This window comes from Apteryx mantelli, chromosome 4 (assembly GCF_036417845.1).
Source record: "Apteryx mantelli isolate bAptMan1 chromosome 4, bAptMan1.hap1, whole genome shotgun sequence".
NCBI classification, from domain to species: Eukaryota; Metazoa; Chordata; class Aves; order Apterygiformes; family Apterygidae; genus Apteryx; species Apteryx mantelli.
In genome coordinates this window covers 77,570,098-77,587,594 of record NC_089981.1, presented here as the reverse complement: position 1 = coordinate 77,587,594, position 17,497 = coordinate 77,570,098, and the positions used below count along the sequence as shown (strand labels likewise).

The following is a 17,497-nucleotide window of genomic DNA, read 5'->3' as shown; positions in this document are numbered from 1 at the left end:
GCCAAAATGCCAAAATCAAACCTCCCTGAGAGCGGACTAAAAGCCTATTCTTTTGCCAAAAAGCAATCTAAGACATGTAAGGCAGGTTACTGGCACCTGGAAAGAGGGTCCACCCTGCATCTCATGTCAAAAAGTTTTTCAGAAGACTTAGTTCATCCCATCCTGACAGTCCCCGAGGCCCTGGTACTCAAGCTACCTTGACCAAACAGGGGCAACCAGAAGAACCGTCTGACCTTATCTTTCGAAGCACACTCAGTAGGAATTGAATTACACCAAAGCATCCAAAGCTTTCTGCTCCGCAATATCAAGAGAGTTTCTAAGCCAAGTCTAGAGTAGGGTAAACTCTATAATAAGCTGCAAGCTCTAAACTGGACCAAGAAAGGTAAGGATTTGAAGATGATAATAAAAACACCCAAATGCATCTGCCATTCAAGATTTTAAAAACTGGATGGCTTAGGTACCAGTCAAAACCAGACCACCTCCCAGCACAGAGGAAGAGATATTCTTCCTCTCTCCCCCACCCCCTTGTCAACACAAGAAAACATGGTGCTGGTCAGTACCCTACATGGTGTTTCTTGATGCAAAGGTGTCTAGCATACACCTGCAAATTTCTTCCTTAGAAGGAGTATCACTCTGAATTCAAGTTTGTACCAACATGTAAAACCAACACAGGATGGAAGCAGCAAGCCACATACTAGCAAGAACCCTGATAAAAAACAATGGAGGAAAAAAAGAGATAGTTGAACCTCAAACCAAATAACAAATAATTAAGATTGCCAGTCAAATGCAAGAAGTGAAAAAAGAATTGTCATATGCAATTTAAAGGCAGGTGTTTTGAAAGAGGCAAACCAATACCATTTCTGGTATTGCACCAGAATGCTCTTGATGGGACTCATTATTTTGAACCTGAGAATAGATGGAGAATGTTTATATTAATGCAAATAGATCCCTCTCTTCTTTTCATTTTGGTATAGTAAGTAGCCTCTATGGAATTATTTTTCATTATGATAAATGGATGTCTAATCTACAGCACCCAGAAGAGCTCATTTCTTGCTAAGACAGTCTCAGAAGGGGCTTTGAAATGTTCTGGATGGTACCTAAAACAGTTATTTACAAAAATAAAACTGAAAACTGAAATACAATTCACTAAATCTAAACGACCAACAGGAGAAAATGTGAAAGGGACATTTACAACTTCATTTTCAAAAATGTGTGAGGGCCAGTATGTAATTTAAAATAAACTGGCTAAGGGGTTGAGGCCCAATAAGTAATCAAAGTAATGAGGCTGAGAGGTTGAGCTTTGTTTAATCTCTTGAGGTAAGAGCTAAAATAAAAGATCAAGGAGTCAAACTGAGTGGAGAGCAGTTAAGATCTAAATAGAGCCTTACATTCAGTTTTTCCCTACTGCACTGACTTCAAAGCAGCATGAAAATCTCTGAACACTCCAAGAATCTCAAACTCAGCCTTAGCGCTGATGAAATACCTGCTCTACCCTTTGTGGATCTTCATTGACTGCTCCGAGGGAGGGCCCAGGGAGGACCATATCTGGCATATAGCCCAGTAGCAATCAAGCAGTTGGGACTGAGGCACAAGTACTGAAATCCTCCACTCCCCCTCCCCTCTCTCCCTGTGCCATCACAAAGCTTCAGATGTTCTAGATCCTACAGTGAGGACTTTCAGATCTTCCAGGATCACGCAATCTCTATGTAGCAGCTCACCACCTTGAATCAAAAAACAACTGATTGGAATTGCATGAAGTGCATGAATACCTATGGAATTCCAGTTCCATTCAATACTGTTTACTGCAATTGCTTGGCAATGACAGGAGATCTCATTGTGAACTCCATGCAGAACAGACGTACCCCTTCTAAAAGTACCATACACTGTTGCTCACCAATGCAGTCACACAGTATGACCCCTTATACACAAAGTCATCTTCTGGTGACAGCAGATTACTTTGGGGCTAAAGCCTGTAGGTGAACAGCTGTGCTGTGTATGTTCACTTGCACTTAACTTTTCATTGTAATCAATGTGGGTAAGGTAGGCTGTCCTTAATCCTCCAAGTGTGTCTCTATAATTCTTAAGGTGCCATATTCTCCTCCAGTAGGGCGGAAAAGGATTGGTTCCCTTCCTTCCTGTATTTACTACAAGCATATTCTTTTAGTGCCTCCTGTATTCAGTGGTGCAGTTAGGTCTGCTCTTGGACTTTAACAGCATCAATACCTGTTCTCAGACCACAGTGCAAGATAGTCTGCTATGGCATTCAGCCTGAAATGAGCACCACATAACACATCTTGAAACACCTGAAGACATATGTTACTAGTACCTTTAAGTTTTTCTCTAGTCAAAGTTGCTATCATAATTTAGCTAGTTACAGATAATAGCTTTGAATAAGCTTATCCAATATATTCCCCTATCAAAACATTCATACAGGCTCAGCTACACTGACTGCTTCAAGATTCCAGTTATTTGGCAGTGTTTAAGACATCAGTTCTTTTACTATACAAAGGACACCTTCACTGCACACACAACCCTGAGGCATGCGATAATGTCTGAATTTTCCATGATTTGTAATAATGTAGAAGGATGACAACTGCAGAGTATATTTACTTTTGTTTAAAGTCCCATATTTCATTCCAGAGACACTATTATGATTTTACAATAGTTGCACCAGGTCTGTTTTCTCCTCACGATTTCCTTCATCACAGTGTTCAAGAGCATGCTACCAGGATAGCAGCATTTGTCCGCTGATTCAGTGCTGCATTGTTAACATCACCAGTTCAACATGCTTTCCAACAGGACAATGTTAGAACAAACTTTCTTTATTATGGTGTTCAAGACAAATTGCTTGGCAGAGCTATCAAGACAGTGCAATAATTTATGATTCTTCCAGTTCATGCAAGTAGCACACAATCACTGGCAAGGAGTTTGTTGTGGAGCAATTAGCTACGACTTTTAACTTACATATTTTCAATCAGCAAAGACTCAAGGCAAACTATACAAAACTGGATATGGATTCTTAACCACCCAGACATAAAAAAGGGGCATTGCTTTATAAACAAAACAGTTAAAGAAAAGCAAGAAATCAACATGCTTTCTGGGTACCATTTTTGATAGCAAACGGTTCTGAGGTTCCAACTTTTGTTGAGAATTTTTGCCACAATGCTATTATTGTTCACTAGTTTCACAGCTACAAGATCATTTGAATGGCCAGTTTGTGGTGGAGACTCTAAAGATCTGGCTGATAGCGGTGAAGGCTTTTGCTAGGCTGACACAGAACACATTTAGATGTTTATTGTACTTCTCCACATTTGCAACAAAATCATTTACCAGAATGATACCTGGATTGGCATGCTACAATGATATTTTCAGTTGCCTTTCTAGCAAGTACGTTCATCATTCTTTCATTAAAGATTCTTTCAATGGTTGAGGGGCACAGGATACTACAGTGGTAATCACAGCATAATCTATTATGCTTCTATTTGTTAAGATGGCAAGAGCTGCATCCTCAAGCTTTGAGGATTCATGTCATTATAACGATAAATAAAAAGACTAACTTTTCAGCTAGGTGGTAATGACAAAGTGTATATATTTTGGCACATGTGTCATCAGCACATACTGACTTACTTTGTGGTGGTACTTGTTTAGCAACTGACTTTGCATTTATATACAGCGATGTTACTGCTAGCTGTTCTTGATGCATAATTATGGAGTTTCATTAATGCTTTGTCAGACACAACATGGAGTTTGAATTGCATTAGTGATTGAGAAGTTTGCTACTAAGAATGAAGACAATCTTGCCCTCTTCACAGTGAGGTGGTGCACCATTGCAGGTTTTATAGTCATAGGCCTTTTCAGAAGACTGATCAACTTGCTGAAGCTCTTTCACCTTTCTTGCCAACACTTATTTTTCATGACACAAAGCTTTGCTTGCATTTCCTGTTAGTTGCTTACATACACAGCTCAAGTTTCATCTTCTAAAGAATTGTTTTATCCTAGCTTTGGGCAACACACTTGATGTGCAACACATCAATCCTGACAATGGTCAAAGATGTCTCAGCTCAGAGTACTGCACCCTTGAGATTCTTGAACTGTAGTTTGACATCCTTTGCTTGATTTCAGAGCTAAACTTTGGTAGCATAAGGCTTGGTTTCCATTTACTCCTTGGAATCTTTTACATTTTTTGTTTTAACTGGTTTACTTCACTGACAAACTGACATTTGATTCTTTTTAGTCACAGATCAGATCTGCACTCTGAGGTTGCATGGGAACTTAGCATTGGCAGTGATGATCAGAATGCCCAGGCCTGGACTGTGAGTGTATTCATGCTGTTTTGTGTTTGCTGAAAGACCACCACAAGCAGCAGGGTGACATTTGTCAAAAAACAAACAAAAAAAGCAAAAACCCCACCCAGAAAAGTCAAATTTGTTACCTTTGTTACCCGCATAGCACTCTGGCTATCCGTTAACTAATTGTGATTAAAAACAGATAAACAATGTTCAAAACATTATTTCAAAACATTTATATATGGAGATGAAGAATCTGAATAACTGATGGCTTTTCTTAATTTACTTTAATCTTTGATTTTCATTTGTAATTTCTCTCTGATCAGCCTGAAGCACCATTTTATCTTCAAAAAATCCAATACATTTTTATTTTAATAATTCTGTATTACACATACACATTCATGAACACTGGAGTCCTCTCAAAGTTTAAGGAACTTAAAAAAAAAAAGCTGAGAAAAACTGTCTGAAACAAAAGACGAACTATAGCATAATATCATTTTCTGCATTACATGCTCTCAGTTTTCAGTGGAGCAACTGCTGATACCCATTTTCCAAAAAGCACTTTATTTCTTTTGATTAGAAAAACCTTTGCTTTCATTGTTCTGTTTCCATTCAGGAAGGATTCAGAGAATCTAAAAGCATGATTAGTAAACAGAAGATAACAAGTACCCAAATAAACTGCAAACCAAAGACCTTGCACTTCATATATGGGATACAAGTAGTCATCCCTGTTGAAGAACCTGAGGGACATAGCATTATGGTTTTCAAAAGTATATCTTTTTAGGTTAAAAAAAATTGTAGTGTTTGGTGCAAATATTGAGCATTTCTTTAATCAATTCAATTAGTTTTAAAAGCATAACAAAAAAGGTACATAACACAATTAAGCTAATCTTTTCAGTACTAATGTATATTTGCTTTAGATGCAAGGGGAAGTTCCAATTCCCAAACATAAGCAGACAAAATGTCAATAAAAACTGGAAATAGGAAATAACAGAGAGGTAAAAACATGAACAAGTTATACAGCTGCTTTAAAAGTACACACAGTGCATCTTTCTAGTTAGCAAATAGCACCACATTGGTGCAAACGGCACCTAAAAGGTATATCTACTTGCTATACCAAATGAATTGATGCAACCATTGAAAAAAATAATTAAAAAATTAATTTCTCTTCAGAAAAGAAAATTAGAAATGCAAGCCACGAACAAAAATTAGGTTTCAAATTAAGATGTAAGAAGTTGGCACACCAGCTTAAAAAAAAAAAAAGGCACCAAAGCCCCCAGACTTCATTTACATACCTGATGCAAAAGTCAATCCATCCTGATTTTATATGCAACTAGTTTGATTAAAGCACCATTTTTGCAAATGTTCGAAATAAAATTCCAAACACAACAGCCCTAGAAAGCTTTGAAAAATAGGTTGAATACTGTCCATTTAAAGCCATCAAGAAATTCTGTGATCCAGAGGATTAGTTGTTCAAAAAAATCCAAATTCTTTTCGTAATATGAAAATCTCTGTTCTTCCAAATCAAGGAAGGCAAACTGCCAAATCAGTTTTACCTAGTGCTTGAGACTAACTGCTGAAAATGTTAGCTCTTCAGCATATCAGTCCCGCTGGAACATATTCCTGAACACATACCGAAGAAACAGATAGGGCATAGGCAAGGTTTGTTACGTGATGCATACACCATACGAACCTAACATTGTTTTGCCCTATTGAACTTTTGTTGTATGCTTTGGGGATATTCCACTATAGGCTATCATCCAATCCTGTTCTATACAGCTGTATGCCTTGGGGGGAGAGGAAGGGAAGTCTAGGAGCCAAATACTCTATAAACAGCTGTGGTTTAAACAACCCACAGAATCAAACAGGCAGCATGGTAGGGAATATTACCAAAACCCTTAAAACTTTGTTTTATGTTGTAAAACCATCAATACACAGAGATCAAGTCCAAAAGAAAAATCTCACCCTATGCTAAACACACTTCTTTGTAAAACTATTTCTACAAAGAATAACAAATACAGAAAAATCTTATTATACCTCAAAGATCTTAAACTCTGTACAGCTAAAAATAAATGCTGTGCCACTGAGTGGCAGAAATTGCCATTTGACAATAATGGAAGGCAGAGCTTAAATGATAACTGCTTTAGACAAGTTACAATAAATATATGTATTGAATCACATAAAAGTACACAGTGGCATACCAAACGATTAAAACAGAATCGTCTCAGCTGATTAAAAGAATGCTTTGGGCAAGAAGGTATTTCCAAAAATTATTTAGGAACAGTCCTAGTGCACATGAACAATTGGGGGGGGGAGGGGGGAAAAGCAGTCTCTTGAAAGGTATCCCTCCCCTCAAAACCTCAAGCTCCTCTACTGAGGTCTCCGAGTTGCTTAATAAACACTTATTTACCTGTGCTAAGATGCTCAAACATAACTTTAAAAATTCTGAAATAAAAGTCTATTCAGAAGCTAGATCTGTAAATATATTAACAGTCTCTATGCACCATCTTCAAGATAAGACCAGATACATTTGTTTGCCAGGATTACTAACAACTAGTATAACACCTTAAATGGCTTTGCAATGAAAATCACAAACGGACACGTGAGATGAATAAGGAACGGTATATAGAAAATATGGACACAAAGGAGGTAGCCATTAAACTTTCTAAATAACTTTTGATGCTATTAGTCACCAAGCACTCGTTAAAACAAAGTGCAAGATTTAGTTCCTCTGGTCTATTGCTAGTTTTCATCTTATCGTTAGGATACGTTTTCCCATGATCCCTGCTCAGAAATCCACACAAATCAGCAGTGACAAACTGTCAGTGCCACAGCGGGGGCACTTTCTTAAAAAAAAAAAAAAAAAAAAAAAAGTGATGATCATGTATGCACACGTAACCAGGAATAAACAAACAACAAAAAAGTAATGAGAATATTTATAGTCTTTCCCCGCTATATCCTGGGCCAATAACAGAAAGGCGATCACAAAAAACTCAATAGCCACTTCATAAAATTCTTTCAGAGAGGTGAATCTTACTTTGTCTGAAATAATTTAAGATGTTCAATTAAAGAGAGGTTTCTGTAATTTCACTACCATTCCTGAAAAATATTAGCACCATGCTAGATAGCTTAGGAACTTAATATTTAAAGAAAAAATCCTTCATGCAATTGAAATAAATGCTGAAAACAAAGCTTGACAAAATTGCTGCACGGTAAGCTATCGCTTGCGTCTAATAAAGCTACTGAAAGGCAATGGCTGTGAGACGGTGGCAGGACAGAAGCATGGGTCAGTACTTAACATAATTCTGTATTACTTAACAAAGCTATTTAGTTTTTTTAATTTGAAATTTGATTTCAACAGTGATTATAGTCTGACATTAGCACCACATGCTGTCAATAAATCAAGCAATTTCTTGCATGGTGAGAAAACTGGCCAATGCAATTTATATTTTATTACAGTTTGATTTGTTTGTATTTGAAAAGCCTTTAAACCAAAAAGAGCGAAGCAGAGCAGCACATGGAAAGAATATAATACATATACACAGTAGTGATAGCATGTTAGTCTTCCATTTGCTGTTCTGTATGGCAGAAGAACTTGAAGAAAAAGCTATAAGTTCTTCCTTGGTGCAGATCACCAAGCCAATACCTCCTTGAAAGGAACAGTACTCTTTCCCTATTACAGACGACCCAACATCTAGATTCAAACTGAACAAAGTCTTGAATTTAGAAGTTTCATGTCTTCCAAACCAGTCCAGCTAGATCTAGAAGAAGCTATGACTCCCAATCACCTATTACTGCCTTCTGCAAAAGGCGACCAACTACTTCCAACTCTTCCAGCCCCCAGATGAATTAAAACAGCGAATTGTCCAAGTGCTCCTACACCCTTTCAACGCAATCATTTAAGTTTCAACTTCGAAAGCAAAATAGCGAGCAAGAAAATGAACCATTTAGTGATTCATCTGCAGGTTCAGTATATTCCAACTCAGGGATGGTAAGTTTTGGAGCCCTTCTAGCCGTTTTTGATTGTGCATCTGTGTCCTATACCAGAGCCAACCAACCCATGCTCCATGTAACAGTAGGCATCATGGGTGAGAAGTGCAAAAAGTTTTTAAACACATACATTTGAACAGGTAATACAGACAGAAATAAAAGTCTCTGGGTTAAAATTTCAACTTTATTCTCCTGTAGTGGTAAATTAAAACTACTGTTAAAGTACTGTAAGAAACACTTGATTTTTTTCAAAGTGTTAGTTTTTTGGTTTTGGGGTTTTTTTGAGAGAGAAAAAGAGTAACGTTTCTTTACAATCATTAACTAGTACCAAGTCTCCTCTTTCTAAATAAATTCATAGAGAAGTTAATGAGAGGCCAGCTCAGAGGCTAACATGATAGATCTGCAACGATCTGGGTTCAGACAGACATAGAATTAAAAATAGTTTAACAGTGGAAAAAACAAAAGGAAGACCTCATTTCTACGGACTCAGGTGCACTTGACCATGAGTTACTACTGTCTTAACTCAAAAGGAGACCTACCCACCCTCTGACAAAACAGAGCTCTACAATAAAGCTTATTTGTGTTTGAAGAGCGAGTTAGATGCTAGAGAGTACATCCACAAGTTACTATGGGTTGACATAACCATGCCCACTCCCAGGCATTTTCCTTGGAGATTTATGTTCTGAGCATAGGTTTGGGGTACTGGGAAACAACCAAAGTATTTTACCAGAGTAAGACACTGTGCCCACACAGAGGAAAATAATACCCAAAAGATTTAGTCACATTACCTTTCTTTGTTCACAACTCGAAGGCACTAATATCCGAGGCTAATTACTGAAGTAAGAGGTTATACTTGAAGGAATAGATTCAACCACTCTGGCAACTATTTAGTTTAACACATTAATCTTTACTAACAGGATACATTCAGGCTAAAGTTAGATTTGGGCTGCACAAAAAAGTGTATATTTCTACCTTTCCATTATATAAGAGTACTTTTTTTTTTTTTTTTTAAATCTTCTAGGAAAGATCTGCATCTTTTAAAAAACTTTCAACTTTTTTTCTGGCTTAGTTATCAAAGGTTAAATGAACTTCTAGCTCTCAGCAGAAGAATCAGTGTTAAATATTCACAACTTTCCTCCTCTTCATCCCCCCCCTTTCCCAGCAAATTCCACACGCTGATTACTTTCTTCAAGCATTTCAAATCAGTTAGTATTAAAATTTGGTTTAATTTTTCATTTACTTAACTAAAAATGATTTGTTCTCTCAGCTGGCTTTATCGTCCCTCCAAGATAAATCTGACCAAGCAATCTACAGTTGATATTTATATAAATATTGATATTTACATAAATATGTAAATACATATACATGTACATATATACAGACAGACATGTAATCTCAATTCTTTGCAATATCTGTATTTGCACAGTGAGATCTTGCATCAAAGACTGAGGCTTCCAAGTGACATCATAAAAAAAATAAAAGACTATTCTGTCAGCTATGACTGAATTTTTGCTTATTTTAACAACCACTCTAATGCTGGGCACTCAGCACTGGAAATAGAGGGAATATCATTTTTATGATCTACGCTACTAGGCAGCATAGAAGAGAAGGAACATGTAGTTTAAATGGAATGAAAAAAAGAGAGTAGCAGCAGATGGGCTGGAGGTTGAAGGGACATATCACTGTGTATATTGCTTTTGTGTACAGCATCACAAGAATTGCTATCAAAATTATTCTTAGTTTCAACATTTATGCTGTCTAGATGCTCTCTAGAACTATCAGCAAATTATGTTTCTCTCTTCCCCTAAACTGGCCGCCTCAAAGAAAGCCGTTTTTGTGACAACGTTAGCTCAAGTGGGAAAAAGACAGATTTAAAGGTTTTGATTATTTAAACTCCAGTTTTACAAAAGATATGGCTATCTGAAAATAAAGTTGAGGTTGTAAAATCAAGAACTGAGAAGTTAAGCACCACAGCCTTATTATGATAAAGTTATGTATGGTCAAGTATTACTTCCTGGCTCCTTCAGTGCACAAAACAGCCTGCAGTCAGGGAGTGAGTCAAGACTGTATTATGAATAAGACTGTCGTGTACAGAGCCCTCATGTCTTTTACTCATGCAGAATACACTCTAGAACAGCAAGAAGGCAGAAATACAGAAGACAAAGAAGTACAGGTCTTATGAATAAGATAAGTGAGTATCAAGTGAGGGAATTCATTTCTATTCATGCCTCTGCCAGAGGCTTTAATCAAACCCCAAACTTTCTCTAGCAGCAGTTAAGAGCAATGCACAGGGCTACATATGCAAGTAAAGATTAAAAACATTAACTAGCACCATCCACACTGCATGTCATGGAGGGCAAGGGATACACAGAAATACAGCATGTGAGCACAGTAACTTAAAATCTCTTATGCGCACAGACATAGAAAAAAAACAAAAGATGTTCAGGACATATTTGGAAAAAAAAAATTAGCATTGCTTTTGAATGCCCGATTCTGCAGCCTTAGTCCTAACGGTTTGTTCAGGCATTTTACAATAGCAGTTCTTCAAATACAGATTTGTTTTAAATAGAAATTAATCAGCTCAAGAAGATGACATTCAGCACCCCTATATACAGCAATTTAAGAAATGCAAAATATATAAGCTTTTAACAAAAGCTCCCAAAACCTAGAGAATACACCCTTTTTAATTTAAAGCGTTTTATCCTTGTTCACATATACAAATTTGAGGTACTGATTTCATTTAAATTTCTTAATCATATTAGCTCATTTCTTAAGTGTTCAAAAAGTGAATAATTTGAAATTGGATTAAAAAATATATATATGACTGCATTACAATACAGAATCACAACATACCAGAACTGCACACTGTGCATGAGATGACAGTAACTCCAACACAAAAAAGGATAACAGAACAGGGAAATAGGGAAGGACAATCAAAGGAATGGAAGTCCTCCCACTTAGAGGAGATTAAATAAGGTAGGTGGGTGTAAATTTACAGATGACAGTATAAAAAGTCAATGAAATCATTAATAATTTGAAAACGATTTCACACAATGCCTCACCCAGGTATGTTTTTAAGCCACATAATAGCACAGACTAAAAAAAGCGTACCAGGATGAAAGACCACACACTTGCTCTGTTTCTGAAACTATTCTTCAGCATCTGTTACTGATGCACATGGAAAAGAAATTCTAAGTTATGTGGACCAGTGGACTTATCTAGTTTGGCTCTTTTTGTATTACCTGAAGTAACCAAGACATGGGTAATGTGAGAAGAATCATCTTCTACTTTCCCACTCTCATATTCTCTCCCCAAAACATCTGCTTGGAGCAATGCTAGACACAGAAAATTAGGCAAGATGGACCTCTCATTTTCAAACATGACTACAACAGAATTCTTCGAGATTTAAATAGGTGATCTACTGAATTAAATGCGTTTTCATGTGCTGTAGTTACTTCTTTGTACATGCTTACAGGCATCTGTTGATATTTACAAACTGACACAAGCATCAGCTTAAGTAATTTTCAGTCACCTTCAGCATGGACATCATTACCTGGCATACCAGAAATCTGACTTTAGTCATTTTTCATACTATCTTTCTATGTAGCTTTATGAAGTAGCTTCACTCAACCTAAATCTCATTTCCTGACTGCAAGACAGGAAAAAACATTTGTTCGTTTTCATAAATCACTAAGATCTGTTGTATTTTTTCATCTATACAAGTCTAATGCATCATGAATTTAGCTAAGTGCTATAAAAGTGTCTATAAATAAAGTATTTGTGGGACGCTGCTGCTTGTGCTGTCCCTGTTCTTTGAATAGCAGACAGTTTCTAGTCCTTGCAATCTGCCATTTTTCATACATATTAAATTCATTTTGAGGAAAAGAATATGAACCAGTATATTTCCAAACCTATTTGTAGTCTAGAGGCTTTTTAAAAAGCCACACAAAACATAGGTACTAAAACATAGGTAGAAGGGAACATTTACAGAACCTTCTCTTTAAAAGAAAAAAAAAAAAAAAAAACACACACACAAACAAAACCCCCTTTTCTTTTTAAGAAAATCCTAAAGATATATTCTTAATATGCTCCAGAATATTTCTATATTTACTAGTCTTCAATATGTTGACAAACAGCTTGCCTTCTGCATGTACAAGCACCAACGAACATACATCTTGGTTACAGCCATCCACATTAGAATGCAAAGTCTATACTACTATTTGTATGCAATTATTCTATTAATTAAGTCAGTGAGTCAGGCACTGAGGTCTTTAAAATTGTCTGGAGGCTAAACAATGCCCACTGGGAACTGCAAGCAGACTATATGTGCCGGTCACATTCTCGTCAGTGCCCCAGTCCTTTTCCCATTCTGCCCCTACTCATAAATGACAAAGTATCATTGATAATCCAAGTAAACTATACTTTGCATTCAGAATTCTAACTGGAAGGACAACTGAAAGAGAAAAAAAACCCGCAGCAACAGCATGTAATGCGTTGTCCTATTGAGACTCATCTCCTACACATTTTAAGTACATAAAAAGCATGAAAATAAAGCTACATCTGCAAACACAGAAAGAAATTCTGAAGAAAGATAAATACACATTTTCAGTTAACACTTAAAGCTCTCCACAAATGAGGATAGAATGCAAAGTTCTCATAGTTAAAGTACCAAAAAGACAGAAGAAATCAGTTTTGGTCTCACCAACCTGTAACTCATCAGCACAAGTAAATCAACAAATGCACAGCTGATAATGACAAGCCTTATAATTGCATAGGAACTGAAATTCCACTCAAGAAGTAATACTGTTTTTAATGCCATAGCAACATACTGCAAAGACAAAAACACATCACAATTAAGTATATCTATTTGTACTGTTTATTATGAACTTCTCTGTTCTGATACAGTTCTGATTTCACTCTAAGGGCTTTCCCAGTAGCTAGAATATCAGTTCCCTCCACCAAAATTCAACCATTGTTTTACCTGAATTTGCCAAGATACTAAAGTTTACAAAATTTAGTGATTTCATAAATGGACAGTAATATACATCTTTCTGCACAAGAAATAAATGAAAATTCAGTGAAGTGCATCAGACTCCACAGAGCAAATATAAAAATTTTTTCCTATAATCGTTTGGGGGAGAAGAAAGTGGTAAATTTGGGTAGGAGTATTGTTTTCAAATGTATTTTTCAATACAAAGACATGTAATATAGAAGTTGAATTACACAAACTTTTCAGCACTGCATTTTACATACAAGTTGGTATTAACACTTTACAGGAAATTTCAGAACCCACTTGAACACTGTGGATTTCCAAATGAAGCAAATACATTAATTCTGGGTTACCAAGTAACGTGGGAAAGAGAATAAGCAACAATTTAATCAACCTCTTTGAAGTCACTGCACCTTGCTAGTGAGCAAAGCAGAAAGCTAGGCAGAAGTTTGAGAAAAGCAGCAGCAACAGAATAAACAGTCAAAAATGGAACACTCCAGTGCATAGCTATAAAAAGAAATCGCACAACAGAAAAAAACTGGCAGCCTTTGATTAAGCCTAGGGTCTCCTGACAATACGAAACAGGCTACTGACACTTAACTGACATGCTAACATCGAAATTTTAAGAGAAGAGAGCTCCATGAATTATGGAGAATGTTTAAAAACAGTGATAAGCAATTAAAAGACAAGACCAAAACCTCAAGATGAGGCTAGAAAATAAGATAAATATATACCTCATAACCAAAAGGAAAAAGACAAATATCTGAGAAGTATTTTGCTTGCCTGCTTTGGTCTAAGTTACTCTAAATACAATTAAACTTCCTCAAAAGTATCTTCTCTGAAGTCTTGAAACACTTTGTCAAATACTTCATCAGAAGTTCTATAACCACTTTCCTTACAGCCACCTATCATGTCAAAATTAATACAATCTAGACAAACTTAATGTGCTCTTCAAAAGTCATCACACATTTGCCTGGAGAAACTACATACTTTAGTAATATTTACCTCATGTTCTTGGTTTTCTTGTCCATCTTTGCCACTTTTTCCGCTCTTGCCCAATTTTGCAGGTTCCTAAAAATAAGGTTTGCAGTCTCAGTTACTTTGTACAGAAGATTTAGACAGACTTTCACATCAAGAAATCAGTTAGATACTTGCTAAGAATATTAAAAATGATGACATGAAAATTATATTGTTTCACTGAAAAACGTTAATACTGAAAAAGTAGTCTCTACAAAAATTGCTTTAAACATTTTTCACCTTCAGGAAGATTTTGTCATTTTATTTATTTCTCAAAATCCACCTATAAAGTGTTTAAAGAGAGGCTTTTACGTAGGTAAACAAGCAGGGGCAAAGAATGTAAATGATTTCAACCATGCCTAAGAACTGAGCCTTGCTGTCTTTGGTTTTAGCCTCAGGAGTAGTTATATTTAGTTTAGCTTTGAAACAAGCATCAGTGCAGTACACATTTTACACTTCATTATCTTGTCTGTTCTAGGTGTTTCCTCTGCGTAACTATAATGGGGCTAAGACTGTCATATGAGAAGTCGGTCTGCACCTCAAATTCTCTCTCCCAGCATTGTACCTAAATTACATCCTTCAACCACAGCATATTTTTGAAATATTTCTGTTATTCTCAGAAAAGTGAAAAAAAGTGTTGAGGTTCTTTAATATCGAAAGACACAAGGATATTAGGAAAAAAGAAAAAAAAAACACAACACCTAACCCTACATCTAATTTTAAAATGATGTTGAAAAGCTGGAAGACAGAAGTCAACCGAACAGAAAAAGGTCTGGTGGGACAGCAGCAGGACCAGGCAGACTACATACTTCACTGCTTTGGATATGCACTCACTCCCATGACAGCTAATTGCCTATCACATCAAATAAAGTGCGCTCCAGCCGACTTCATAGTGGATTTAGAACTTTTCTGCTAGCGTTACTTGTGCGAGTCCCTTTCGTGGCTGCCAAACAAATCGCTCTGGGGGATGCACAGAGAAACTGAGGCAAAACGACACCAAAACAACATCCATCTTCCCCTGGCAGGAGGAGCAGATGAGAAGATTTCGAGCGCTGATTAACGCCCGTCGAGCGCTTATGGCGATTCCCGCAGCACAACTTCGGCTGCAGCCGAGGCGCCGCGGCAGGGAAACTTCGCGGGACGCGGGCTGGGGGCGCCTCTCCCCGATACACCCCCTCGCAAACACCCCTTCCCCCGCCACGACGGGCTCGGGCCGGCCCCAAATTAAGAGACACCCGCTCCAACTCACTCTTCCTCCAGGCACCGCGCTCGGTTATGTTCCCCCCCCCCCCCAGCCCTCCTCCGCACAGCAGACCCACGGCCGCCCTCCATCAGCTCCCCCAACCCCTCGCCCCCCCCGGCCTCGCCCGCGGGGGCTCCGCACCCCACTTCGGCCGAGACCCCCGGAGCGGGGCAGGACGGTGCCCCCCCCCAGCCTCGGCGGGGCCAGGCCCCAGCCCCCCCCCCCCGGAGTCACCTCAGCCCCTGCTCCGGGGGGGAGGAAGGGGATCGCCCGCGTGCAGCGGCGGAGGGCAGGGCAGGGCAGAGGGGCTGACCCTCGCCCGCCCCCCCCCAGCGGCACGGAGCGCCCCGGCCCCCCGCAGGGCCCTGCCCCGGGCCGCTCCCGCGGGGCCTGCGCCCCACAGCCTCCCCGCGGGGCCCGGCCCGACCCACCCGGCCTCCCCGCGGCCCGCCGCCGCCGACTCACTTTCTCCTTCTTGTTTTTATTCGGCATGGCCGCTCGGTTACGCGCCGCGGCCGGAGAGGCGCAACCTCCCGCGGTCCCGCTCCGCGCTGCGCCCGCCCCGCGCTGCCGCTGCCGCTCCCCCCCTCCGCCTCGGCGACGGCCGCGGCCTCGGCCTCCCCCACCCCCTTCCTCCTCCGCCCCCCACCCCCCGCCCGGCGGAGCCGGGGCGCCGCCTCCCCATTGGCTGCCGCCGTCACGTGAGCCGAGGCTCCCATGGCGTCACCGTGTGGGCGGGCCTCTTCGCCGCTTCCCGCCCCTCTCCCCTCCTGTCACGGTCCGGAGCGGGGCGGCGGCGGCGGCGGGTGCGGCGGGGGCCGGGCCGGGGGCGGCGGCGGCGGCGGCGGCGGCAGGGCCGGGGCTCGGGCCCCCCCGCTCCGCCAGGCCCCGGGGCGGGCCCCAGCCACGCCCTGGGGAGGGCCCCGGGGCAGAGCCGCTCCTCCCGCTCCCGACGCCTCTCGGAGGCGGAGGAGGGCGGCGGGCTGAGGCGGTGCCTCGGGCCTTCGGCGGGGTCTCCCGGCCGGGGGGGGCCGCGGCCCGGGGCCTCCCCGCGGCGGGGGGCAGGTCCCGCCCTCGGGGGGCGTCGGCGGCGGCCGGGGGAGCTCCGCATCCCCTGGGGGCCGGTAACGGGAGGGCCGCCCTGTGGGTCCGGGAGCCTCTCGCTGCAGGGCGGCAAGTGTTTAAGGAAGAGAAAGTCAATATAGGCGTGTTTGAAGCGTGCTGTCCCTGTCACGCGAACCCAGTCTGGTCATCATCAGTTTGAGGACTTCAGTGTGCTTGCTATGGATAAGGAAGAGGTGAGCTTTACGTAGTTGCAGCCTGATTTTATAATAGTATCTTTATCCCTTAGTTGTTTTTTTTTTTTTTAATGCCTAGGTGCACATGTGTTTTTTCAATGATGCTCACCTTTGGCCAGAGATTAGTTTCAAAATAAGCCACTCTTTAATCTCTCAAAGTCAGAATGCAAAAATCAGAACAATCTTATTACACAAGAGAAGAAAAGTGTGATACTTTGTCACAAAAACTTACAAATCGCATTTATCACATAGCCTGACCAAGCCCCAAATTACCATTAAACTGAGGAAAAAGCATAGGGAATTGTAACCCAAGACATAAAACATCTAACATTCAGATTAAATATGCTTATTAAGCTCTAATTGTGCTGTGCTACTAAAGGACGAAGAAATTACAGGGTGCCTAATAAATACCAGCATAAAAAAAATTGACCTTCCTTTTCCAACCTCTGAGTATAAAAGCCAGCACTAGTGAGCAGCTGAGGTCTCATTTTTTAGGAACTGGGATTTCTAATAACTATTCATGTCTGATGTGATGATATCTATCATCAGCTTATATCTGTCATATGGGAACACTTTGCTTTTGCTGTGGTCACAAGACGAAGAAATTTTCCATTTTCCAGGCACTGCAAAGAAGTCTTCTGACTATGGGGAGTTGCTTCCTCTTGCTTCAGTC

The 17,497-nt window shown here is 40.0% G+C and overlaps 1 protein-coding gene and 1 long non-coding RNA gene across 4 annotated transcripts in view; one reads left to right on the top strand and one right to left on the bottom strand.

Moving 5' to 3' along the window:
- PPP2R5C (protein phosphatase 2 regulatory subunit B'gamma) overlaps positions 1–16,102 on the bottom strand; it is an 89,903-nt gene extending 73,801 nt beyond the window's left edge. For 2 of the 3 annotated variants that reach the window (XM_067294976.1, XM_067294978.1), the window contains exons 1-2: positions 15,992–16,102; positions 14,272–14,337 (exon numbers count right to left, since the gene is read on the bottom strand). In XM_067294976.1, the coding sequence (XP_067151077.1) occupies positions 14,272–14,337; positions 15,992–16,018 (93 nt within the window). In that variant the 5' untranslated portion in view covers positions 16,019–16,102. The remainder of the gene's footprint in view (positions 1–14,271; positions 14,338–15,991) is intronic. The other variant, XM_067294977.1, reaches the window with a different exon arrangement.
- Positions 16,103–16,666: 564 nt separating this feature from the next.
- LOC106483166 (uncharacterized) overlaps positions 16,667–17,497 on the top strand; it is a 28,567-nt gene continuing 27,736 nt past the window's right edge. Inside the window, exon 1 of the long non-coding RNA XR_001292307.2 lies at positions 16,667–16,824. This is a non-coding gene — a long non-coding RNA (uncharacterized lncRNA). The remainder of the gene's footprint in view (positions 16,825–17,497) is intronic.